Raw genomic sequence first — 27,159 nt, forward strand, 5'->3', positions numbered from 1 at the left:
CTCGAATGGAATGGAGTACTCAGGGCCAGAAATGTATTGAACTTGGAAGAATTACATTGCCTTATTATATGGAGGTCTCTGGAAAATAAAGAAATTGCAAAAGCAACAATGCCAGACCCTCTTTGTCACCTTCCATGGTAGTTTAACAAAGCAAACATCAAAACTGGAGTTAGAAACAAGTTCACGTTTTGGATAGACTCTCTCATTAGACAAACACATGTACAATGATTGCTTGAGTGCGAGTTGAGCGTAGCTGTGTGGATTATGTTTCTTGTGGTGAAACCTATCCATCGAGGTTAAATCCTCGACTTAACAAGGTACTCCCATTTTCCTAAATATATTATAGCAATTAACTGTGCTATGCTTTTCAGCGGCGGATGTCATGCTCGTTGACAGCGGGATGCTAGCTAGTGGTGACGTCATCAATATCAGGAATCTTTCGGGGAAACATATTAATTGCTCGAGTTGCAAAAACAACAATCAACATACTATCGTTCACATCATGCTTTTCAAAATATAATTATGGAAGTCAGCAGGAAGAAAAGGGAACTGATGAAGAGTTTTGATCAAAGCTGATGGAAGGGCTAAAATCAAAGACGACAAAAAGCAACAGTGTGTATAGGACAAGCACTATGACGTCAGCAGAAGATTTTGCGGAGTCCGATTCTTTCAGGGTTTTGTAAATATAGTGGTGTTTTTCTATTTTTCGTCAAAGTCTGTAATGTGTCGTAATTAATTAGGAATCTGTAGTTCAGGGTATAAATAGTCGCAGGAAGAGCTTGTAAAAGACACATGCAATCAATACAACTTTTCTCAGCTAGTAATTGCCAAAATCCTAGAAGTAAAAGCAACGTGATTTCTGTCACTCGATGAATTCTTCAATAAGCAGGGTTGCATCTTTGGTTTGCCTGTAAACATCACTATTTATCGAGTACTTTAGATTTCACCTTATTGCGCATCTTTTTTGTTTGAATCTATTTATCAGATATCTATTCCTATAAAGCTGCATCATTCGATCTCTTACTTGTTCTTAATAGGTTTCACAAATTATCTCACCTCGATCAGGCTTCTATCAGCTTTATCTTTCTAAGGTCTTATTGTTTACTTTCCTTTTGCGGCATTCATAAGTAATAAACGATAAACAATCTATTTAAGCTGCATCAGTCGCTGATTAATCTCTATTCATGACGCTTTAATAAGTTCTGCTAAGTTTATTCTTTTTTATAATTAGTTTATAGATTAATTTTATTTTATTTATCACCCCTCCATCATTGTTGTTTCGGTTAGGTCTGATCCTATGATGATGAAGCTAGATTAAGTATGATCAGTTAGATTCACCTCTTTAAAAAATGTTTATTCTTAACTTTACTTACAATTCAAATCTGCTTCTTTTAGCCGATGGTTTGCTTGTAATTTTGTAAGGAAATATTTGCTGATGAGAGTCTCTTGAGCATCGAATCTACTTAATGTCATTACTGTGTAGGATTAGATTAAGTAGCCAGAAGCTAATTGTGTGTATATATTGACATTTGTGTAAATAGATGAAGTAGCCAGAAGCTACATTTATATGTACAATTGATATTTGTAATAATCAATACAATGCGTTATTTTTTTATTTTTTTTGTTTTATAAATTCACATTGGTAACGGACAAAGATATGGCACGTCACCAATGACTTTGTTATAGGTGACGGGTGACAAGTTGGTCCGTCACTTATAACCATCAAAAGTGACGGGCTGTGGGTATTCCTATACTATGGGTGACGACCATTGTGACGGACTACTTTTACAGTCCGTCACTTATGTTAGTCATAGGTGAGGGGCAAGCATCCGTCGCCTATGATTTGTCATTAGCGACGTGATAAGAGTGATGGACGCGATGTCCGTCACTATTGGCTTTTATTGCCTGTCACTTTTGGACCTTTTTTACATAGTGTTAAAAAAATGTTTACTCTTAACTTCACTTAGAATTCAAATCTGCTTCTTTAGCCGATGGCTTGCTTGTAATGTTGTAAGGAAATATTTGCTGATGAGATTCTCTTGAGTATCGAATCTCTTAGCAGATACTATGTTGGAATTCTTCGGAATCCTAGCTGATATGTTCCTTTTTGTTTACTGATATATTTTATTTCTTTATCAATTATATGTCAAATTAACTCGCACACTACAAACCTCAAGAATAGAACCTGCAATGGAGTGAAGCAAATCTCCAAGTCTTAGCGTGTTCTGCTACGGAATGATCACCATCCGACTTTTGCGTCTACAACTATGTTACAGGAGTTGTTTCTACAATTTTACATATCAAATGCTCTTGTAGTGAAATAGGGTACTCATAGATATAATAGGATGATAGAAAAATGGGGAAAATCTCATTTACACTTCGAACTATCATAAAAATTTGATTTTCAACCTTCAATTAGAAATCCGGATAGTAGAGGCTATCCAACTGTTAAAACTGGACAAATTTGGCCCTTTGAGCGGCTTAAAAGGAGTTTTTATTTTATGAAAAATCAACAGTATTCTAGTATAAATTTCAAATTTATAAGTAATATATTTAAATAAACAATTAAACGGGTGCCAACATTTTTTAAATATATAACCTATCCATTGGCGCTTTACTTGTCAGCTATTTGGATTCAACTTTTCATATTTCTAGTATTTGTTTTATGTTATTTATGCATATTATGTTTAAATAAATAAAATTCAAATAGATCAACAAAAGATGGGTACACTTTTAGAAAAAAATTTAGTACTAGTTTTATATTTTTTTATTTAATGAATTAGTTTTGATTTTTCAAATCTAACTTGATTTTTTTTTTCTTTTTTTAAGAAATACAAAACCACCTTTGAAACCACCTAAAAGGTTAAATTTGTTCAGCTTTGGCAGTTCGATTGCCCTCGTTATCCAGTTTTTAGTTGAAAGTTGAAAATCAAATTTTTTATAGTTCGAGAATGTAAGTTGGGTTTTTTTCGTAAAAATATAAGTGCTTATGAACATTATAAGGGGGAATAAAATTATTAGGGTGAGGGGAATGAGAACCCATGTGGTCATAAAATAAGCAACCAAGGTTCAAATCCTCGCGATGTCGTTCTTACTAAAATTTCGAGAGCAGGCATGGATCAAGCGTATCGTAGAAAGAAACCGACCCCTAGCATTATGCGACGCAAGGAGCTATTCTAACCGCTAAACCCTGCGTCGGAGGTCGAAGCTGCAGGCACCGCACATACATAATCAAAAGTCAACTGATCGGAACTTGAAACGATTTACCCTTATCCAAGACTGGTGACTGCAGGTACCGACATCCCAACTCCAGATTCCAATCTGTTTGTGCAGGTCAATTTCTGTGACCGCCTACGTTCGTACGTACCCGGCCATCATCTCACCAGCTGCAGGCAGACGACGCAGGCGACTCGAACAACACAAGACCTGACAAGGCTTGTGCTGGCTGGCTGATCTGACGTGGTCTCGCTCGTGGCTTTGCCTGCTTCGTACGACGCCCGGGTCTGCGTCGTGATCGCGACAGGTTTGTGCTGCCTTCTCATCCAGGCTACGCTACGCATGTACGCTACGCATGTTAGAGGGAGAAAAGTGTGATGTTAGAGGGAGAAAAGTGTGACACCCCAGCACATGATTTAATAGGATTAATAGGATATTTATATTAACAAGTTGCAATTTTTTTTCCGGAAGCTAGTTTACAAAGAACTCCGAGGTTAAGCGTGATTGACCCGGAGAAATTTGGGGATGGGTGACCGACCGGGAAGTTCTTCCCGGGTGCGCACGAGTGAGGACAAAGTGTGCAGAAAGGACTAGTGTTGATCTGTGAGGACAGTCCATGTCCTATAAAGCAGCCAGATGTAAGCGGGCCCGGCCTCGGAGAGGCGGGACGTTAAAAAAGACGCATATGAAAATTCGCAACGAACTGGCCCAGTCGCTGATACGTGCAAGGATGCCCGGGGAGATGGTGAAAAAGCTCGAGTACGTGTTCGTCTGTTTCTTACTGGTTCAAGTTCTGTTGATTCAAGTCCGTCTGCGCGGGGGTAGAGGGATTTTGAATTTTTGATGCAGTCGTTGGACATGGTTTTGGCCTTTTGGGCACTAGTAGCTCTTGTTTGTGTTCTTCTGAAATGGATGAAGCAGGATTTTCTTGGGTCTTTTCCAAATCAACACTGAATTTCCTGATATACATGTGTCAGCTCGTCCTGCGCATCCCCAAATGAGAACCCCTCGTGTGTATTCAACTTTCAATTTTCATGTATAAACTTCCAGTTTGGTATCCAACATTGCCTCGCTCAGTTTCAGCAATAATGAGGACTTCACGGTTCAATTAAAAAAGGAAGGCAAGAAAATATTTACCATAGCCGTCCACAGGCAGCCATACTTCATTTATTTGCCACCACCAAATTATGTACGAATGTGCGGTACCAACAGCAAGGATGTTCACAATTACCAATCACACCTGCCAATGTTTGGATGGTTCGGACCTTCAGCACTTTCAGGCATGTGGCAGCCCTAACCTGTTCCAGATCAGGACCTAAACCTGTTCCAGATGATCTCATACACTACTCGGACGAAGCTCTTCGACGATTCATCTTCAGGCAACTGCAGGAGCTTTGCGATTCGTGCATAAGAGATCTGGGTCTTGGGGGAAGAATCCTGGGGTATATCTGTCTGAGGAGTATTGTGGAGCTTTGGGTCTGACAGTGCCCACTGCATCGCCCATATGGCAAGCGGGCGCATGTAGCACAGGGACCGGTACTCATCGTCATTGTTCCAAGCTTCAGGAGTTTGGAACGAGTATCTGAGGAATTCAAATTGTCAGATTTAATTGACGACATAATTGAGGATACATTAGACAATTCTATATCATCATAATATTGTTCTTCGCTGCGCTAAGTTATTACATTTGACAACTTTCATAAGTATACAGAAACACAAGTAAACTGTAAGTGTTTGTGAACATCCAGCAATAACATCCAATGTATATGTGAAAAATATAACTATCTGTAATCATTCACATCATATGCATTGGTCCTTAGCAGTTACAGCATTGATGTCTTGGTTGTAAAGGAGTTGTACATCTAGGTAACTCATTATGAGAAAAATACATGGTAACTTTTTTTGTAGTTATACTTAAACCACCCCCTCTAGCCACTCCGACCCTAAAACCCAGGTGTTAGAGTGGGGGAGAGGGGGGGTTTTATCACTGGACCAACAGTTATATATATGAGGAATAAGCATTGCTAATCTCTATCTCATATGTGATTTCTCAGTCGAAGGCATTAACATTACCAACATGGCTAACTAAAAGAATAGAAGCGAAGCTGACAAGACATAGCCATTAGCAAGAACAGATAGTTTCCACCTTTGTCAGTAAATTTATCTCAATGGTTTCACAAGGAAAAGTTCAGAAATAATAGCAATGTAGGATCAACCTTCCAATCCCAAAAGTTCGTGCATTTTCATAACAAGGTTCATGGATTATATTCAATAGCTAGGTTCAGACTTCAGATAATGTTTTCCTTTTTGTATCTCAGATATTATGCCACATCAAACGCAAAGCAAGCAAAATGAAAGTGTCAAAACTCACCCAAGTCCTTCTGGAGACCAGGCAGCATGATAGATCCCTTCAGCTGTTTTAAACCCCTGCTCTACCATGCCTTCTTGAATCATAGTCGCAGCTAGTGCATATGTCACACCTGGCCATATCTCCCTAGACTGCATTGCAGACATGTCCAGTGTGCCATCTGGCCACATCCCATTCATCGCTCCCCTTTTGCCATCCTTAAACTTCATCACATTGAAAGAATATATCCTTTCTAATGCACTTTGTGCCTTATCCTTGTCGACAATTGGGAAGAGACCACAGGCTTTGCCATACCTGGAAAAAGTCAACTGATGAGTTCTTTAAAGAATAGGGCACATCTAGATTAACTGCATTAGGCTGCTTGATTTAGAAACACCATGGAAGCAGCATGCACACTTCTGTGATAGAAAACCAGCACAGCATGGAAGTATGACTGTTGTGCGCATATTTTGATTTTTGAGTTCATACCTACTATTCTACTTCTGGAACTCACTCCATTACCCAGATACCAAACTGGTACATCATAGGTAGTCTGTTACTGTGTGCTTTATTCTACTTAAATATTTCTGTTCATTAACGCTTATGTACATGATAATCACAAAAGAACTATTTGGATTTCATGGCAGGAGCAGAGAGTTTTAATACATTGCAAAAGATGCTGCTGGCAATGATAAAAGGGAGCTGATTTTCCATATTGGTTTATGCAAATTTACACAAACCCACAAGAAGGAATGGAGCACAAAAATGCATTTCTCAGAAAATTGTGAATGAAACCAAATACATGTTGTGTGTAGTCATGTATCGATTTCAACACAAGGTGGAAAATCACATTATCATAAATCATATTAATCCCAGAAGTAACTAACAAAATAAGTATTGTGCTGTGTGTAGTCAGTTATGCCATGTAATGTTTAAAAGAAAAATTTTGCATCTATTTGTTCAGTTAGATATCATATCAAAACTCAAACGGATAAAGCTTGATGTTAACAGATTGGTGATATATACCACTGCCCAGCCAATTGATCTGCTTGGATAGATGTGCTCATTTTGTTTTCACCATCATCATAATTGAAGTAAGAACCATTCCATAACTTGCTATAGACAGACTTGGCCTTCTCATATTTGTCCCAAAAAAGCTTTTCAGAAGCTTTGTCACCAACTTCCCTTGCTAAGGCTGATGCAGCCTGAAGAGCAGCCACCCAAAGACCACCGCAGTACGCACTTATACCAGCCATCGACCACCCATCATATGTTTGATCTGGGAAATCCTCATTTTCAATCATCCCATCTTTATCCTTGTCAAATTGCTCCATATATGCCATTGCCATATAAACTGATGGCCAAACAGCTCGGGCAAAGGATTTATCCCCTGTGGCCACAACATCTCTATAAACTTGCAGCACAAACTTTGGATTCAAATCTTTCCAGCGATCAGTATTGTAGAGTGTATATGCATTCACTTTGAACCACGGGTCATATAGCCCAAGATCATGAGGTACAGCACCAAGAACTTTTCTTGCAGCCCATTTCCCATCATGCAAGATCCTGAGCTTTTCAGGATCATGCATCATGACAGCAGCAGCAAAGTCTCTCTGAACACTAAGTTGAAGTTTTGGAAACAACATGACAAGTGAAAATGATGCATAAAAGTGGACATCATATGTGTTCCACATGTAATACTCAATGCCCTCAAGGTACAGAAATTGGCCAATGTTCTCTTCACCATGAAGCAAAGTTGTTCCTATAGCAGAATTCGACGCAATAGATGCATGCATCCTCTCAAGTACTGATGCCATTCTATTAAGAATGTCAGAAGCAGTATTATTCTGTTGGACCATCTCATTAACATCATCATCGTTTAGCATGTCAAGAGAAAATTGTTTACCACCAATTCCTGTCAAGCTTTGAATTGGTGGCAATCCATCTGAAAAGATATCTGTGTTAATTCTCAAGAAAGCTAGTTGACTTCAGCTAGAAATAATGAATTATGTACCTGTCCATATAGTTCCTCCAGCATTAAGATAATATAGTTCATTGAAAAGTGTAACTGGATACCTGTTGAAGATAGCTCAAGCAATCAATCAGTGCTTAGCAGCCCCACATAATGTCTACGAGGTAGAAAATCATAGAGGCTAGAACATACCATGCAGGGAACCTCTTGTCTTGCAAAATAGGATCCTGCCACTCCTCAATCAGCCTCTCCCAGGAAGTATGTTCTAATATACAGATGAAGTCAGCAGCAAATACTTACAGGAAGAAATATGATTACACAATAGAGCAGTCAAATTCAGGATCTTTCCCGTTCATGTACAAGGACCTCACTGGTGATGTCAGCACAATATAATTCTGTAATTTCATGGGTGTACAACATAAAAATGAAATATCCTAAAACTAGTGATGACATGCGCTACAATTCTGAACTAAGGATGTCAAGACTTTTCTATAGAAGCTGTTGGAATACCCATCGAGTGGTGAGAAGAAAGCACTTTTTTTTTTGCTCCATATGGGATAGAATCAGAAGGAATTCCCCCTTGAACAGTTCAGTCTCCTACCAGCAACAACGGTACATGGTCTGAGTGTCTGACCATATAGGATAAAGCTAATTGAAAGATGCTACCAGTTGCTTGTTCGTAACAGAGCTTGAACAATAAAATGCTATTTAAATTCTTTCCAAATACAATTAATCAAATAATTGGTACTATTCCACAGTTATAAAGTAGCTGGTCAAATTAATTTGTCATTAAGACCCTAAACCAGCCAGTCGTTACAATATTTCAGAACCATAGTGACTTAATGCTAAGTTTGCCCTTTTTTATTGTACAGTTTAAACTGAAGAGCAAAAGCAGTGTATTAAATGGAATGTTCTAGTGAGGAATTGGACTATACCAAGAATGGCATCACGAGCAAGGCTTGCTGCTGCATCAACATCTGTTCCATAAAACTTGGTGTAACGCCTGGAAAACATAGAATGTAGATTCAGTTGCTTTACTCTTTTATTCATTTATGGAGAAAAAAATTACTGCTGCTCAAACCTGTGATATGTTTTCCCACTGGAGAACTTCACTTCAGGACAAGCCCATGCAAGTGAAAATGAAACATCCCGGGTTGCCTTGGGAGCAATCTTAAGAGAAGCGGCAATAGCTGCCCCAATTGACGATCCTGGCTTGGAGCATATTGAAGTTTTTATAGGATCAAGATGATCAAAAGATCCATGCTGCCATGATGGAAAGGAAGTTTGTCAGCTTTTTGTACATACTACAACTATATTTTCTGGGGATCAAATTGGTTCAAGTCATAGAATACTTGAAATTAAACTGAAGCAATATTGGCATGCTATACTAGACCTGAGTTAAATCTAAAGCAGGGTATTTGACTTCATTTTAATCAGAATACAGACAAGCATAAAGCTAAAGATAAGACGAGATTTTCTGTATTGGAAAATGAAATATCTTTGCATCAAGATGTTTGCATCACAATTTTAGCTACAACTCATTAGTAAAGATTGCAATCATTACAGTTGTGCGCAGCATTAAGAAAACACCTATTCAACAAGTTCACTGCCTGAGAAACAACTTCCATGCAGAGCGTTCAAACTGAGCTTCGTAAAAATTAATACGGAATCTCTGTGCCAAGTTCCAATGTACTTTTCAGCAGGATGGTACATTTTGAGTTGTTTGATCAATTAGATATTCTACAGAACAAGTGAGCTCAAATCTAAAAACTGCAAGGGACGATGTAATGTAAAACTCTATTTCTTCTTCTTAATGCAATGGCATGAAGTTCTACTATGTGTTCGAGGGAAAAAAGAGACTCAGAATTTAGAAATAGACGGCTTTTGAAAGACTCAGACAGGAATGCACTGCCTGGTATTATCCACTATCTGGCTCATAAGAATCAATTCAACAAGGTAAGCTGCATGTGCAGCTGCATAGATATGATCGCTTAACTAATGCATAATGTTCCAGGAATGTAAAATACATTCATTGTACAAATGCAACTAGAGGCTTGTTGTTCTCTTTCCTTATAATAGGAATTGTATAGGGGTGCAACCAGCTTCAACCAACCTCTTTCACAGAATTCCACATATCTTTTGCTGTGAATCCATCTGAGCTCCCAGATATTACAAAGTAAGGACATTCAGAGATATGAATATCCTCTTTCTCCTGTGCAGCTATCGCAAAAGTTATAGGTGGTTGACCATCTGCTGTTCTGCTTTCACATACATGCCGTTTAAGATATTTAGAAAAGTGATGATAGCTGAGTCCAATTTATGTCATTTTATTCCAACTCATACGAGACAACATGTATCTTAAGATAAATTCAACTTTTAGTTACCTGTGATGTAACAGTATGCCATGAACGCCATCTTTTTCTCTGTCATCCATTAGGATATATAAAAATGTAAACCCAACAATTTATTCAAGAAAAACTGAAAAAAAAGGATAAGCAATCTCTACTTATTGTTTTCTTACATCATACTGGAGTTGGAATGATATCCCGTGATATCAGATTTTCCACCAACAGAGTTCTGAGAATATTTAAACAGAAAGCAAAGTGTGAACATTCAGAAAACAGAGAGGCAAACATGAGCCTTCAATAATGATAAAAGCTAAAAGCTATTGAATTTTCTACCAAAAAAATAAAATTCATGATTGGAACTTACAGCCCATGTAAAAAGCAAAGTCACATCAGCAACTGTATGTCCTGAATTGGTTACCTGAAATTTTTGGACATAGATGCTACGTAAACAAAGTTAAGAACAGGTAAAGCAGTATACTGAAGGAATTTCATGAATGTAGTATTACTGTGAAAGTGAATACTGCAGCTGGATAGCTGCTCTGTTGATAATTGTGTGGAATGACAGGAGATATCTGACGGCATACTATGTTGAGCTCAGGATCAGGTTCTCCTAACAAGAAAAATAAAAAATCAGACAAATGAACAGCATTTAACCAAAAGAGAACTCTGTAATTACTGTAATACCATCATATACTGTCCAGGCCCTAGGGTAAAGAGCATGATAAGTAGAATGTTGTCCACTCATATTCCAGTCCCAGGATCCAATTCCTGAAATGTCACTTCCTCTGCATTTAAAAAGGTCTAAGGAATTTTTCAAGTAGTCAAAAGAAATCAAAATGGTATTCCGCGTTATATAGTAAACCCATGGAGTATGCATCAATTGTACTTACTTTGGTAAATCTGGTTTCCCAGGATGCAACACTGTGGAATATTTTCTACCATCTTGGCGGGAAATGAAGGCCTAAAAGGGAAATAAATTGTACACAAATATTAAGAAAGGCAAATCTTGTATTTAAAAGTATCCTATCAGAGTTAATCAACTAACACATGGCTGAATCCAGCAGATAAAAGTTTGAGAAAGAATCAAAGCACACCAATTGTTCATTAAGTTATAGCTCTTTCCATTTCTTACAAAGAAAAGTATATCATCTGGGCCATCATCATAAATCAGTACATGTAAGACGCATTATAAAAGGGTATCAGAAATTCCAAGAATCATCAGATACAAAGAGAACAGATTTAGCAGCTGAAACAATTGTGCGAAAACTAAACACTTACAGAAAATTGATTTGCCAGTACAGGTTTATCCTCACAAGTTCCAGGAAACAATTGCCAACGTTGGAAGTTACCTGTGTAACTTCTTCCAATACTTCCTGCACTACAGTTCCAACAATCAGAAGATACATAAACTTCATCAAACAAATGGGAAAGATTTTTAAAGCATGCACAAAAGATATCATCCTGGTAAACGAAGTAAAATAGGTTAACACTAAACAGGCTTGTGCACTATTTTTTTACATAAGTTAAACAGTTTTTCTCTCTCTTTAGCCAAGTAGGACACACGTACTCCTGCATATTTCAGTGAATGCCCCCAACCCCACCGCCAAAAAGGGAAATTGAAATAAGGGTGCCTGATACAGCAAGCTTGATTTACCAGCATAGTGTTTAAGATGATAAAGATTAACTAGTTTTTGTGTAGTTGCAAGTGAAATAAAAAACAAATACAATACACTTATTCGTTCCTCATGGCACTTCAACTAGCAAATGCCATACAAACATGACTAGCAAGAAAGGGATTTAGAGGATCTAGCAATATCATATGCAGTATCAAGAAGCAATGCAGCATAGCAGAATAGCACCGAAAAGTACACTCGACATTTACAGAAAACACAAACTACGCAAAGGGAAGAAGGTATACCCAATGCCACCAAGTGGAACACCTTGACCGGAGTTTGCAATTCGCTTTTTCATAGGATCAATGACAGCAGTCTGTAAAAAACTAACAAAGGTAGCACTTAGATGTTACCCACATGAAATTTGAAAGCATGTGGGACAAATCAGTTTTCCACGTGATAATCTCCTATTCGTAAACATGTGAACTAATCAAACATACTCGTCCTTTTGAAGTTTCTTCAACAATATGTCGACCAAGACGAAGACCAATACCAGCCTGTAATGATGAAATGAAGATCATGAGTGTGTATGTATGTGTGGTGGTGGTGGGTGGGTGGATGGGTGGTGGGGTGGGGGTTTGTAGAAAAATGGTAAGGATCTATGTAACATAGAAAAGTACCAGCTGCCTCATCTCTCTCCATGTAAGTCTGAATGATGGCAAAATATGTCTAACATGAGTTAGCTTGTGTTTCCAGGTCAACACTGGAAGCTGTCCAGGATAAACCTTTTCCTGAAGTCAGAGAATATCCATTAGAACTAAAATATAATGGAAGATCCAAATAACTCGGGAATAGGAAGCTATAGTTTTTCTTTACATGTAGTTCACAGAAGCATTCAGTTTGTGAGTTAATGGAGCTAACATTCATAGTAGTATGCATAGAATGATCATCAATCAATACAAATTAAATTAAGCATTTCCTACTGACATGAAACAATGATTCAGTTGTTAATGGAGAAAACAGTTAGCACATTTAATTTTCATAAAAAGAATCAATATGATATGATAGCAGCCTTCACATGAAAAAAAGGAAGGAATAACTAACCTCATCACCATTCATATGAGCAGGTGGACTATTCCGAGACACCCCTTTTGGTTGCTCATCCGGACCATTCTCTACCATGTTTCTTACGTTTTCGGACTAGCCCTATGAAAACAGATTAAAATTCACGTATGTAACTAATCTCTAGCAATGTATATAGATGTTAACAAAAGCATTTCCTTCTACAAAAAAAATGGAAGACTTTTAAAAGTGATAGCACATGAACATTCTCAGAAATTTCAGGTCATGCAAAAAAGGAAAACGATGGAAATCTGCTATGAAAATCCATCAGGATGGTATGTTCAGAATAGAAACAAATTACTGATGTTTGAATAGTTCATATATATCCAGGATAATATGCAGAAGGAACATCAAACAAATATAATGTCAAAACGGCAATGCCATTGTCAAATCAATATAGTCAAACTTTAGATCAAACCACCTAGATAGATTGATATCTAAAAACTTTATCGCAATACTTTGATTTTAAACAGAGAAATACTAGTTAGGTATTGTATGCACTGATGCAGCAAAGGTAGGCCAAATATTTAATTTTGTAGAAGCAAACAAATAAAGTGTTACGAGAAAAAGTAAATGATTTTATTACATTAGAAAAACACATGAAAAAATTTCATAAGGTCATAACATGTGTTGTGCACCAACCCTAGATCAAATAATTTTGTATAGAGGCAACTGGCACTATGCAGTGTCTCATCCAGGAAAATTACAAGTAGGAATATAGGGAATCAGCCAGGAGTGTTCAGGAATAAATATTGGCACGCAATCACAATTAGCTAGAGGTACATCTCGTACTATCATAGAAAAGTCCAGCATAAGGAGCGTTAATCTCTCAGAAGAACGAAAAACAGATATTGTTTACCCAGGTGAACCCTCAGTGCTGACTATCAGACAGTTGGATTAACATGGTTGACTTTCAATCCCCCATGTATTACTTCCACAGTATAATTAAAAAAAACAACCATGTTCATGCTGGCTACATTTGGATTTACTAGTGACAGGAATGAGAGTTGAGAGATACTGCAGAACAAAATAAAAAAAATCCATACAAGCATGCTACGGCTTCCTAAATTAGAAGAGAAGGAACCGATCGAAAGGTCAGGTGGATCAAAAGACAGGGAGGACGATTGCAACGCAACACTCGCGCCTCACTTCAGTGGCCACAGCGGCGAGGTAAGAACACAGCCGCCGCGGATCCAGCGATCCAAGCGACAGGCCACCGCACGCTAGTATCTCGAATTTCGGCGGACCAAACACACCAACCGACGGAATGCGAAATCCCCCGGGCGGGCGAAACACCGATCCCCCGACCGAATCGCGTGCGTGCGCCGGAGGCGAGAATCTGGAGGAGGGGCGGGCACAATCGGGGGAGAACCGCCGGAGGAACAGGACTCGCACCCAGATTCCGCGACGAGGAGGAAGTGGAAAGGGGGGGAATCTGGGGGGGCTCGAACCGGATCCTGAACCGATCGGAGCGCGAATGCAGGGCAGGAGGGGGCCGGGAGGTGGTAGTCTGACCTTGCCCTCGGCCGAATCCCCAGCAAGGGAACCGATCGGTAGCCCGAGCTTCTTCCTCTGCGCGCGCCGGCGGGTAGCTGACGGGCAGGCGGGAGACGGGGGGGCGTGGCTGGAACTGGAAGGACAGGACAGTGGACGCATGCAGAAGAAGACGAGGAAGAGGGAGGCCGAGCCTCGTGGGGCCACGCCGAGGGAAGTCGTCCCCGTGGGGCCCACGGCGAGAGGGCGTGGGAGGCGTGGGCTAATATAAATATACACTAACTAGGTGGTTTGTGCTCGTGCATTGCAACGAGAGTAACGAGTGATAATATTTTTTTAAAATAATACATAGAGAAAACGAAACATATGGTACATTTTAAGGTTTATTGATGTTCACATGCAACCAACTATACAAATAGTTTTCAAATTAAACAAGCTAAAAACCACGATATCCAAATACCCAAAACTCACTTTCAAATGGTTTCTTATATAGCTTGAGCAATGCAATCTATGAGTCTCTTTATCCATAATTCTATTCTTCCTCGTAGTATTCTCCACCTACGCCTTAGTATCAGGTGAGCAGCGCCAAGAAGCAACTTCAAACCAAAAGTTATTTATCAGTTTCAAAATATTCAATCGAAGCAAATATATAAAACAAAATATGGTTATATTAACATGGCAGGGATAACTTTGACACGGCCTGTGGTTAAAGAATGAAAAGGCCGGAGCACCAAATTGTATAGCTTCTCAAGAAATTTAACTAAATGGTGAAAACATTTGGCAATTACCAAATTTGACTGTAAAAATATTACATACATTAGATGGCAAGTCCTTTGTCAATCATGCAATTTCAAAATGATGAATAAAATACTGTTCTAGCTTAGTCACATGATCAAGTAATTACGAAAACAACAATTTTGGTTCTCTAATGATCAATCTTTTGGTACAATATACTGGTAACATGCAAGCTGTTCACAATCTATTTGTTTATACCATATCAAAATGCTCTAAAAGAGCAACATGTCAAAATTAGCATTGGTGATAATTTTAAGATAATGATTAATGAAAATAGTTCAAATCATCTAAACAACCAGTGAGAGCATAAAAGGGATCAATGCAGCAGTGATGAGCTTTCACCTATCATATATACTCAACAATGCTACTGCCAAGTGCCGATCATCCTTGGCAATGGGTTCACTACTGCAAAAACGTTGATTTGTCCCGGTTGGGAAACCCCTGTTGTCCCGGTTTTCCAACCGGGAACGCCAGTTCGGGACAAAAGGGGTGCCCTTTTGTCCCTGGTCTGGCAACCGGGACAAAAGAGGACATTTTGTCCCGGTTGGTAACACCAACCGGGACAAAAGGTGCAGCCAGCGCCCACGTGGCTGGCGCACCCTTTTGTCCCGGTTGGTGTTACCAACCGGGACAAAAGGTCATTTTTTTCATGTTTTCCTTTTCTCAATTATTTTTCTATTTCAATTATACTTTTGCATTTCAATTAAACTTATGTATTAGAATTCAGTGTGTATGATCTCCACTAATATATACATATATATATAGTTACTTATATAATATTTGTCCTAGATAGTTTTCATATATAAATTAATTCTCTTATATATATATATATATGTATACACATATCTATACATGTGAATTCCTTTACATATGAAAATGTCTAGGACCAATATTATATAAATATATATATACACATATATATTATTGGAGTGCTTATATATATAATACATACATACTCCATCATATTTGCATAGGTATATTCGTTCTTAATTACATAGGTATATTCGTTCTTAATTACATAGTAGAATTCGCCTTTTGGAAATTTAATACATACATACTCATAAATAGAAATTTAATACATAGACACACATATATATTTACATAGGTATATTCGTTCCTAATTACATATATACGCGTATATTGTCATATTTGCTGTGATTGTCAATATTAGATATTCCATCATAGTAGAATTCGCCTTTTGGATCGAGGACTTGCTCAACAATAAATCCGGAGAATTGTTCTTGAATCGCCATAATCTTTTCCTCCGGTATTAGTTTATCGCGCATCTCCCCGGCCTATGGAAAAAGGGGATAATTAATTTCGACTAATTAAAATACGAGTTCAAATATTAACAAGTTTTTTACTTACTTCCTCCTCCCAATCTGTCCAGCCCTTTGGAGGACCTACCAGACCATGGATGTTCTCGCATACATAGTATGCGCACAATACAGTGCCTTGTTTCTGCCTCATACACTTTAAGAGAGAAGAAATTATCACGTATTTACATGAATATATAATAAAACTAATGAATCGTGCAACGAATCATCCAAGTGCGTACCGGAAAATCTGTCTTGATCTTCAATTCCTTGTCAAATTTGCCTGGATGATTTTTAGCGAATTCTTTCCAAATCATGTGCATGATTAGAACAATTATAGTCAAGTAACAAAGTGATTCAAATTATCGGTCATCGACGGAGTAGTGGTAGAATTACTTTTTCATCATGTTAAGAAGATTTTCGTATTGTTCTGGATGTCTCCTCAATGAGTCCATAACCACGAGTAGGCTCTTCTCGGGAATTATGACAATTAGGACCCAGTGTTCACTGCAAGATTATACGGAGGCAGTTCTTGGTAGTTAAGGTTTAAACAATTCGATTATAGAATAGAAAGAGTTAGACGGAAGGAATCACTCACGCAAAGTTGTAAGGAAACAATATCATTTGCTTGTTGTGATGAACGCTTATGTACTTGAACAAGTTTTGTAATATCTCATCGGAATTGTCACGTAGAAGCCTCCAATTACAAGTAATTGGGTCGATGAAGCCGAGGTGAGAGTATCCATTTCTTCTGCAAGTATGTATCTCCATTCTACATGATACCGAATAAATCAAGAGATCAGTATGTTGAGATCATGCAAAACAATACGTAAGGAGAGTAAAATACTTACAGAACCCACAAGCCGACCATAGAGATGTCGAGGGCCTCCTGAAGGAATAGTTGGTAAATTTCTTCCCAGTTTATCCATATAATGGCCTCCCCCCGTAAGAAATCATCATCTTTAATCTTTGCGCCCTGCATGAAGATGCAATCGGCCATCGCATGCATGTAGTGCTGGTGCAACTTATACATTTGCGTTGGAAGCACAGACACTACTTCGGGGGTACAAGAGTTTTGCCGATCTCAAACGTCCATTTGACGACCACATCGGCCTTTGGAATATCTTCTCCCCCTGCAATCTGAGCCGCTGTCAGGTTTGATTCTTTCAAAAATGTAACAAAGTCTTGTTCTTGCGTCGTCTGTCCCCCTACGAGAGGTTCTATTGATTGTTTCTTTTGGGCTCCGAGCTGTGGAACGTCGGACGACGACGACTTTGATTGTCTCTTCTTTTTCTCAGTAGTTTTGATAATTGTGCGTTCGTAGTCTGAAGGGGGGTCTCTCGGAATGAATTTTCTCTTATTTGCTTCGCACATTCCCTTAAAAAATTTCAAATCTATCGGATTTATGACTTTCTCGGGCTCCGGCTTCGGCTTGATGTGCTCTTTAACTCTTTCTTGAGTTATCCGATCGCATTCTTCAAGGCTCATGTCCCAGGGTTTAACAGGAGCCTCCTTGGTTTACTTCTCCTTTTCCTTCTTCTTTGGAGGCTCCTTAGCCGGTGCAGCTACCTTCTTTGCCGGCGGCCGTTTCTGCTTCTTTGCCGGCGGCGGAGGGGGTTGACCATGGAGGCGACGGTGACGCTTGAGTGTTCATCGGCGCATGAGAGGCAGCGGAGGGGGTGACCATGGAGGCGTCTGTGTGTCGCGGGTCCATCGTAACTAAAATATGAATACAAATAAAACCCTTAAAAAATTCTCTAAATAATCCACATATTTGCGAGCATTTGACTAAGTACCGATCGATGGACGAGGTCGAGTAATATTCTCTAAGTAATTCAAGAAATAAACTTGAAATATTCTATCGATAATTTCACTAAGTACCGATCGATGGATGAGGTCGAGAAATATTCTCTAAGTAATTCAAAAAATATACACGAAATATTCTATCTATAATTTCACTAAGTATCGACTGTGAAATATTCTAGATGGTTTTTTCACTAAGTACCGATCGATGGACGAGGTCGAGTAATATTCTCTAAGTAATTCAAGAAATAAACTTGAAATCATCTATATATGAAATATTCTAAATGGTTTTTTCACTAAGTAACGATCGATGGATGAAGTCAATAAATATTCTCTAAGTAATTCAAGAAATATACATGAAATATTTAAAAGAAATTTAAACTCACTTTACACATACATACATACATTCATACATTTCGAGAATTTGTAAATATACCTTTATTTACACAACAAATTATGATTTCACTCTAAACAAAAAATTATGATTTCACTCTAAATAACATGAACTCTAAATAATATAATTTCAAAAGTAATTAACACCCTATTTGTCATCAAAATTAAACAAATTAACAAATAATATATATTTTACAACATAATTTCTAAACAAATAATCCATATTTTCAAATTTAAACAAATAATCCATATTTAAACTAATTTCTAAACAAATTTAAACAAATAATTGGGCTCGCACAGGCGAAGGCGGGGCGAGCCGGAGGACGCGGGGCTCTGGGCGGCGCCGTGAGGTCGGTGGCGCTCGGGGACGTTGGGCTCGCGCGGCGGGGTCTGGGCCGGGATGGCGGACGTTAGGAGTTCTCTGCAAATTTTTCAGATTTAATGGATAACTTTACAGGGTATGAAAAATAACACAAAGTTATTAAGGCATAAAGCATAACTGATTTTTAAAAACAGTTATACTGCACTTCAAGTGTTCACATTTTTCTAGCAATCATAACTAGTTGTTTATAGGCTCCGGTAAAAATAAGGAATTTTTCCTAGCACAGAAATTATTTTTCTTGATTTAGTTCAATTACTTAAACCATTAATTAGTTTAACTAATTTGGGTCCACTAAAAATCATCAAACTTTTTCTGTGGCCTATAAGCAACACAACTAACATGCTGTAAAAGTTTCAAGTTGAGCAGCAGCAGCCAGCGAGCAACACAGCTGGTGTGGAGTGTGCTGCTCTTGGCTGCAGCAGCAGCAGCAGCCAGCAGCAGCGAGCAGCGATCAGCAGCAGCAGCCAGTGAGCAGCAGCCTAGAAGCCAGCAGCAAGCGGCCAGCAGAACGGCAGCAGCAGCCGGAAGCAGCCCGGGGAACAAGCAGTCGAACACGGTGACAGGAACTCGGCGGCTCGGGTCGCACGCAGCTAGGGTGATTAGGGTCATGGGGAAGGCTGATTGGCGGTGCGAGGAGGATCAGGGAGGTGCGGTGGGGCTTACCGGTGCTCTAATTTAGGTGGAGCGGCGGTCAATTCGGGCGGGGATGGCCGGAGGCGGCGAAGACGAGGTGGCACGTACGGGGCCGGGGACGGCGGCGCACCGGTGAGTGGCCTGGCGGGGTCGTCGTCCAAGGCGGGCGGGGCATAGAGGCAGCGGAGCTCGGGCGGCGCTCGGGGACGGCGGCGGAGCAGGAGGCGCGATGGGCGAGACGACGGCGGCGCGGTGCAGATCAGGAAAATGCCCAAGTGTTGGAGAAAGGCGGAGGTAGAGCGAATATATAGGAGGCCCCCCTTTTGTCCCGGGTGAATCAACGACCCGGGACAAAAGGGCCTTTAGTCCGGGTGGTGGCTTCACCCGGGACAAAAGGTGTTTTTTGGTGGGCCGGGAAAATTCCCAGCCCGCGGCCCACCTTTAGTCCCGGGTGGATCTACCACCGGGACAAAAGGGGCCCGTTTTTCAGTCGTTTCCCACCTAATCTTATGTTTGTTTTTGTTTCTTTTTACTTCTCTTTTAAAATTGGCTTTCATTTGTTAATTCAGTTAATAAAATTATGATTCCAAAAATTATGGAACAAAATTTCTTATCTCTATATAAACTTGATACATGCAACAAAAATAATTAATTTTCATTCTCAAGTGATTGGGTCAATGAAATATCTAACTTTTTTGAAATCATATTTGTGATTTTGACCATGTAAAAATATATTAGGTGAACAAATTTTTTCAAACTGTTACTTTTCGACAGAAAGTGGATTCTATCACGATATTAACGTTTAAAAAGTGAATTTTAGATAAAATTAAGCAATTTCATGATATTAATGAGTAGTGTGTGAGTTTGAGAGATAGTTTGTGTTAGTGAGATTGTGTGTGTTAGTGAGAGAGTATAGTGTGTTAATGTGAATGTAATTTCATGAAATAAATAAAATTAGTTGAGTAATCCATTATTGAATGAAAATTATAATTGAGTCTGGTAATTAAGTGAAAAATATATAAAATAATATATATAACACATAAAGTATAATTGTACAGTACATGAAGGATTAGCGGTAACAGACTTTCTCTTCACAAATGTCCCTTGATTATGATCACGGCGCAAGTATGGAGCATCATCATTGGCTAGCAGGATGCATGGATCAGCATTTACTTCGAAAGGTGGAATGGCAACAAAGTTATTATATTCTTCTGATAAGTCTGTCTTGTCCTCCACTCCAACGATGTTTCTCTTTTCTGATAGAACTATGTGTCGCTTAGGCTCATCATTTTGCTTGTTTATCCCCTTCTTTGGCTTGCTGGACATGTCCTTAATGTAGAAAACATGAGCGACATCCTGGGTTAGGACAAATGGCTCGTCTCTATACCCAAGATTGTTGAGATCAACTATTGTCATCCCATACTCATCTTTTGTTACCCCTCCTCCAGATAGCTTAACCCATTGGCAACGAAATAGAGGCACCTTGAAATTGGGACCGTAATCCAGCTCCCATATCTCTTCAATGTAGCCGTAATATGTGTCTTTTTTTTCCATTATTGTCCGTGGCATCCATACGAACACCGCGGTTTTGGTTGGTACTCGTTTTATCTTGGGTTATCGTATAAAATGTGTTTCCATTTATCTCGTACCCTTGGTATGTTAAGATATTCCAAGATGGTCCCGTAGCCAATAAGAACAGTTTTTCACTTATATCCATGTTATGCATTAGATGCTTCCGCAACCAGCTGCAGAAAGTGTTCATGTGCTCACGTGTAATCCACGCCTCAGACTTTTCCGGGAAATTGGAGAGCAGAATTTTCTTGTGTTTCTCGATATATGGGTCAACCAAGGATGATTGTTGAAGAACCGTATAATGTGCTTTCTTGAATGAGAAATCATCTGTGCAGACATAAGATTTCTTTCCTAATGTACCCTTTCCAGTTAGTCTCCCCTCATATTGCGATTCAGGGACTCCAATCGGTTTAAGGTCATCAATAAAGTCAACACAAAAGTCAATGACCTCCTCAGTTCCATAGGCACTGGCGATGCTTCCTTCTGGACGAGCTCTATTACGAACACATTTCTTGAGTACCCCCATGAACCTTTCGAATGGGAACATGTTGTGTAGAAATACTGGTCCGAGGATATCAATCTCTTTGACAAGGTGCACTACAAGATGTGTCATGATGTTGAAGAAAGATGGTGGAAATATCAGCTCAAAGCCAACAAGACATTGCACCACATCATTTTGCAGCTTTATCAAATTCTCCGGGTCAATTATCTTATGAGAAACTGCATTGAGGAAGGCACATATCTTCACGATGGTTAACTGGACATTATCAGACAGAATCCCCCGCGGCACAACCGGAAGAAGTTCGGTCATAAGCACCTGGCAGTCATGGGACTTGAGATTTGTAAATTTCTTCTCTGCCAAATTTAAGATTCCTTTTATATTGGATGAGTATCCAGATGGAACCTTTATCCTGCTCAAGCAGTCAAACATGGTTTCTTTCTCTTCCTTGCTAAGAGTATAGCTGGCAGGACTTAAGTATTGTCGTCCATTATCTCGCTGTTGTGGATGTAAGGCATCTCGTTCTTCCATACGTTGCAATTCTTGACGTGCTTCTACTGTATCTTTTGTCTTTCCGTACACTCCCAAGAATGCTATCAGGTTGACGCAAAAATTCTTCGTGAGGTGCATCACATCAATTGCATGACGAACATCTAAGAGTTCCCAATATGGTAGCTCCCAAAATATAGATTTCTTCTTCCACATGGGCGCCATTCCGTTTTCGTTCGGAACAGGTTGGCTACCAGATCCCTTTCCAAAAATAACTTCTAGATCTTTAACCATGTTGAAGACGTCTTTACCACTACGGTTCATCGGTTTTGTTCGGTGGTCCGCTTGGCCTTTGAAATGCTTGCCCTTCTTTCGTACCGCATGCCTGATGGGAAGAAACCGACGATGACCCATGTATACAACTTTCTTATAGTGAGTCAACCATATATTATCAGTATCATCTAAACAGTGTGTGCATGCTTTGTATCCCTTGTTCGAATGTCCTGACAAGTTACTAAGAGCAGGCCAGTCATTGATCGTTACGAACAGCAATGCTCGTAGGTTGAAGTTTTCCTGTTTGTATTCAACCCACATCCGTACACCTTCATCGCCCCAGAGCAATAAGAGTTCTTCGACCAATGGTCTTAGGTACACATCAATGTCATTTCTGGGCTGCTTTGGACCCTGGATAAGCACTGACATCATGATGAACTTTCGTTTCATGCAGAGCCATGGTGGAAGATTGTATAGACAAAGTGTCACAGGCCAAGTGCTATGACCACTGCTCATCTCACCAAAAGGATTCATGCCATCCGTACTCAAACCGAACCTTATGTTTCTCGCATCCAAATCAAATTCAGGGTACGTTCTATCTATTTTTCTCCACTGCGACCCATCAGCGGGGTGTCTCAACATCGAGTCTTTCTTGCGTTCTTCTTTGTGCCACTCCCTCCAGCTGCTGAAGCCATATTTTACTGAAAAATACCTTTATTTTCCACAAAATTATAAATTCTTACCATTACAATGCAAAAATTATTTACTATTACAATTACAATGATCAGATTAATAACTCTTGCAAATAACAATGAAATCATATAAAAAAGACGAAATGTATCATTAATTCTCAAGAAATCTCTAATTAATTGAAAGAAATCTCTATAACTTCTAATTACTTTGACACCCTTCAGTTCCAGGAGTACACTCTTTTCAATATCCAAAAACCCTCTAGAAGGAAAAATAAATCTTTATTTCTGAAAATGTATATGTCAGTAACCTCAACCCTGCGGTGATGACACTGCCTTTCGGGGGGACACGGTGCAGTACAAGGATGTCACCAATCAGCCAGTCGCAGCACCAACATTTACGGTTAATAGGCACAGCACTTGGCACAGGCAGCATGCTCGTTGATATGCTCTCAGTACAACAACGGGCATGCTGACTGCGGCAAATGCTGTCTTCTTATCAATCGGAAGTGCTGGTGATGCGACCAACCGATTTGCGACGTCCTTATAGCGCATCGTGTATCCCCGAAAGATAGTGCCATCACCGTTGGATGGAGATTAACGACGTATACTTGTTTCGAAATAAAGATTTTTTTAGCTTCTAGATGGTTTCAATGTGAGCCTGATTAAATACATCACTAGAGTGTCAAAATAATCCATTCATAATACAAAAAATTCTAATATACTCATTTCATTAATTCATTCATGAATAAAAAAATCAACTATCCACAATATGGTCATATATACAAGTACATCACATGAAGTGTCTACACTCATTCTAAAAATTTCTACTATCCACATACTCATCTAAATCTAAAAGAAAATCACACCTACATATGCAATCTAGCTAGCTAAATGTCCAAGAAATGAGCTAGCTACACATTTTTTCTATTTCTAAATCATGAAATGAGCTATACAAGCCAAGGAAGAAGAGAAAAACAAGCCCCAAACCTTTAGCGCCGATGAATGGACGGGGAATCAAAGATCTTCACAAATGTGGTGAAGAAATGAGCAAGAACTCCTCTATCCTGAGCCAAAAACAGCAAGAAAACAAGTGAGCTGAATGGCTCGGGCAGGAGGAGAGGGAAGGAGATAAAGGGCCCAAGACCTTTTGTCCCGGTTGGAGGCACCAACCGAGACAAAAGGGGGGACTTTTGTCCCGGTTGGTGGTTCCAACCGGGACAAAAGGCTACCTGACCAAATAAGAGTTTGGTAAGGATGCTGAGGTACCTGACCAGCACCAGCACTCCAGTAGGACAGGGCCAAATACGTTCACTATCTCCACCTCTATTGATCATCATCAACAAACTTTGTGAGTGTTCTCCAAAAAAGTAATATAATGCTACTGCAGGAATTGCCCCTTCAGGTAGTAACGAAGCTTCATTTAGAATATAGCCACACAGTAACTTGCTGCACTTAAGCAACCTGGGATGAGCCAGGCATCAAGCGCTGGGAAAGAATCAGAGAGACATTATCTAGATGGTTCAATAATGCAATGAAAACCCACTCCTCGGTAAAATAGTATAGTTGAACTGAGCATCAAGCTAAAGTAAAGCAACCAAGTGTAAATTTGAAGTCGGACAACTGAGCATCTAATTGTTTACATAGTACAAACAGTTGCTAGCACTGATTGATCAAATTGAAATTGATAGATCACTATTGCGCACAACCATCGATTGGCCAAATTGAAATATTTGCATAGGCCATACAGTGGCTAACATTGATTTTGCCAGGAATTTGAACAATCTATCTAACCTACTAACTGGTCAGATCAGGGGCTGTGTTTGGTTTCTTGTCACATCAAGGTTTCACAAAAAGACAAACTTCCGCATGGAGTACTAAATGTAGTCTATTTGCAAAACTTTTTTAGAGATGAGTGTAACTTTTCGAGATGAATCTAATGACGGTAATTAATTGATGATTTGCTACAGTGATGCTACAGTACCATCCTCTAATCACGCGTCAACGGCCTCATTAGATTCGTCTCGCGATTTACACGGGGGGCGTGGAGGTGGTTTTGTAATTAGACTTTGTTTACTACTCTAAATTTTTGGTCAAAAATGCAAAAAGTTTTCCCGAAATTTTTTTCCACCTCAACCAAACACGGCCAAGACCTCAAAGTTTTAGAGAAGCCATGGTGCTATTGCAGGGGCAGGCATGCAAGTATGCAACTTCAGCAGGTTGATTAAGAAAACGAAAAATGAACTGATATATCATATAAAGAGAAACATCGTCTAAAAATGAGATCAGGATGCTCATCAATTGAAAACAACACACACTACTAAAATGGTTGCTGATCAAGGTATCGGTGAAATCAAACGATTCCCACCACGGAACCTGGACATGCCCGCGTAGAGCCAGGGACTGAGGCAATGTCGTCGATCCCGCTGCCCGCTGGATTCTCAGCAACAGCGCCCTTGGTCGCACTCTTCGGCCAGCTACAGGTGACCAAAACTGTTCGGAAAAAAAGATGGCGTTGGGCGATGACCTGGCGGCTCACAGGAACGCAAGGGGCGGACGGGGAGGTGATGTTGGTGGAAATCGCCGCCGGTCACTGTTCGGAGGGATGCAGGGTGGAGGGAGCCGGAGATCCGGCCACGGGCCCACGGCGAGCGGCAGCTCAGCGGCCCATCGATCCGCGCGAGTGGAGGTCGATCGGTGGATCCGCGAGCAGCCCGTCGATCGTCGCGAGTAGACGTCGGGGCGCACATGAGACGGTGGGCGCCGGCGACGTCGGCGCGCGGCGGCTCAGCATCCCATCGATCCGCGCAAGTAGCATGGGGATTCACGGAGGCAGAATGGAGGACATAGCAAAGTGCAGGCAAGGGGAGGGTGGTGGGATGGGACTCACCGAAGCGGATCGACGGATAGGGTTTTGCAAGTCGATCGTGGCGGCACTCCGGGGCGGTGGGGACGGCGGCACCGAGGCAAGGCGGCACGGGCGTCCGTCGTGGCGCGCGGGGATGGCGGTCTCCAGGCGAGGCAGGCCAGTTCGTCAGAGGTGGAACTGGCGACGGCGACAGTGATGGCGGGGATGATGCCGACGGCGAGGGCGGAGGAGTATGGCGTGGCCGACGTATTCGATCGGATCGGAGGGGGAGTGCAGGACTGGGGAAGTGGGCGGGGCGATGAACGCGTTACGGGAAGACGAGATTGAGGCGCGATCGGCGAGATTCGCGGGCAGCGCCGTTGGTAGGACGATTGAGGCGAGCGACGTACGATGGGGCGGGGGACTGACGAAAGACGAAGGACGAAAGACGACTGAAAAAACAACCCTTACTCTCTTTTTTTCTCTTTTTTAGTAGTAGAGATAGAGATGTACTCCGCCACGAAATAAAGAAAATTACGACTGGGGTATAACGAATGTAGTGACGTGTCCTGAGACAGTGAATTGACTTGAACGTGTCAGTGAGAAATTTAAGCTAGTAAGAGATTGTTTAGTTCTAAGGATTAAACTTTAAATCATGTCACAATAAAAAAAAAAATTAGTATTTAAAATATTAAATGATGTCAACTCTAGGGTTAAACTGTGAGACAAATCTAATGAAGTTTATTAATCTGTAATTAGCGGATGGTTACTGTAGTATTATTTTAGGAAATTATGGATTAATTAGGCTCATTAGATTCGTTTTGCGAATTAGCACCGGTGCCTCAGTGCGCGGGCCAAGCTCCGGCTGATCCCTCCCCGCCGCCGGCATTCAGAGGGTGTTTTGGAACACGGACTTAAAAAAAAATCACAGGTACTTTTTAGTATTTAGAAGTATTAAATAAAGGTTAATTATAAAACTAAATGTAGAACTTTGGGGCTAAACTGCGAGACGAATCTAAGGCTATCCACAACGGCAAGAGCAAATTTGCTCCTCCTCCTCGTTTCCCACGCCACTCACATATTTACTGTCTACAGTGCGTCTACAGTGCCAAACAGTATATTTGCTCCTTCATTCGCTATCCTGCTTGTGATGAGTGAATTATCAACCGTGCGGTGTGATCGTGCGCTTGGTCTTTGGATTGCAGGTACACGGGCGTCGAGTGTCGAAGGGGAGCTGCCGTGGAGGTGCTGTGGCCGATGGACCGTGCGGTGGACAGCGGTGAAGGGCAACCGGGACCGGAGCTCGGACCGGGCGGCAGCTGTGGCGTCCACTCCTGGATCGAGGGCGCAAGCGG

The 27,159-nt window shown here is 40.4% G+C and overlaps 1 protein-coding gene and 1 long non-coding RNA gene across 13 annotated transcripts; both read right to left on the minus strand.

The window, feature by feature from the left end:
- Nucleotides 1–4,293: 4,293 nt before the first annotated feature.
- On the minus strand, nt 4,294–15,267 carry LOC120643983 (non-lysosomal glucosylceramidase-like). Of its 12 annotated transcripts, XM_039920494.1 has the most exons (21): nt 15,250–15,267; nt 14,584–14,708; nt 12,601–12,702; nt 12,177–12,287; nt 11,997–12,053; nt 11,802–11,872; nt 11,162–11,261; nt 10,774–10,844; nt 10,568–10,668; nt 10,390–10,493; nt 10,248–10,301; nt 10,057–10,112; nt 9,920–9,958; nt 9,649–9,796; nt 8,617–8,798; nt 8,471–8,538; nt 7,728–7,800; nt 7,578–7,639; nt 6,590–7,508; nt 5,588–5,878; nt 4,347–4,798 (listed from the first exon to the last, which is right to left on the minus strand). In XM_039920494.1, exons 3-21 carry the CDS (start codon nt 12,676–12,678, stop codon nt 4,525–4,527), a joined length of 2,859 nt encoding a protein of 952 aa, XP_039776428.1. In that variant the 5' UTR covers nt 12,679–12,702; nt 14,584–14,708; nt 15,250–15,267; the 3' UTR covers nt 4,347–4,524. The 12 variants fall into 12 exon arrangements, with proteins under 12 accessions (XP_039776430.1, XP_039776428.1, XP_039776437.1 ...); XM_039920496.1 differs by lacking the exons at nt 14,584–14,708; nt 15,250–15,267 and adding an exon at nt 14,134–14,282 and having other exon boundaries at nt 4,294–4,798; XM_039920503.1 differs by lacking the exons at nt 14,584–14,708; nt 15,250–15,267 and adding an exon at nt 14,134–14,274 and having other exon boundaries at nt 9,649–9,793; nt 10,568–10,651.
- Nucleotides 15,268–24,545: 9,278 nt separating this feature from the next.
- LOC120643985 lies at nt 24,546–26,211 on the minus strand. The gene is made up of 2 exons (XR_005663273.1): nt 25,110–26,211; nt 24,546–24,773 (listed from the first exon to the last, which is right to left on the minus strand). It is a non-coding gene; the product is annotated as an uncharacterized LOC120643985 (long non-coding RNA).
- Nucleotides 26,212–27,159: the final 948 nt, after the last annotated feature.

Source organism: Panicum virgatum, chromosome 8K, assembly GCF_016808335.1.
Source record: "Panicum virgatum strain AP13 chromosome 8K, P.virgatum_v5, whole genome shotgun sequence".
In the NCBI taxonomy this organism is placed as follows: domain Eukaryota; kingdom Viridiplantae; phylum Streptophyta; class Magnoliopsida; order Poales; family Poaceae; genus Panicum; species Panicum virgatum.

Bases quoted from the DNA above. Each gene is read 5' to 3' on its own strand.
- LOC120643983 (XM_039920496.1), bottom strand. From the start codon at position 12,678: ATGGTAGAGAATGGTCCGGATGAGCAACCAAAAGGGGTGTCTCGGAAT. The intron at 10,845-11,161 runs GTAAGTGTTTAG...TTTCCCTTTTAG, and splicing joins TACTGGCAAATCAATTTTCT to GCCTTCATTTCCCGCCAAGA. The intron at 9,959-10,056 runs GTAAGAAAACAA...AATGGATGACAG, and splicing joins CATTCCAACTCCAGTATGAT to AGAAAAAGATGGCGTTCATG.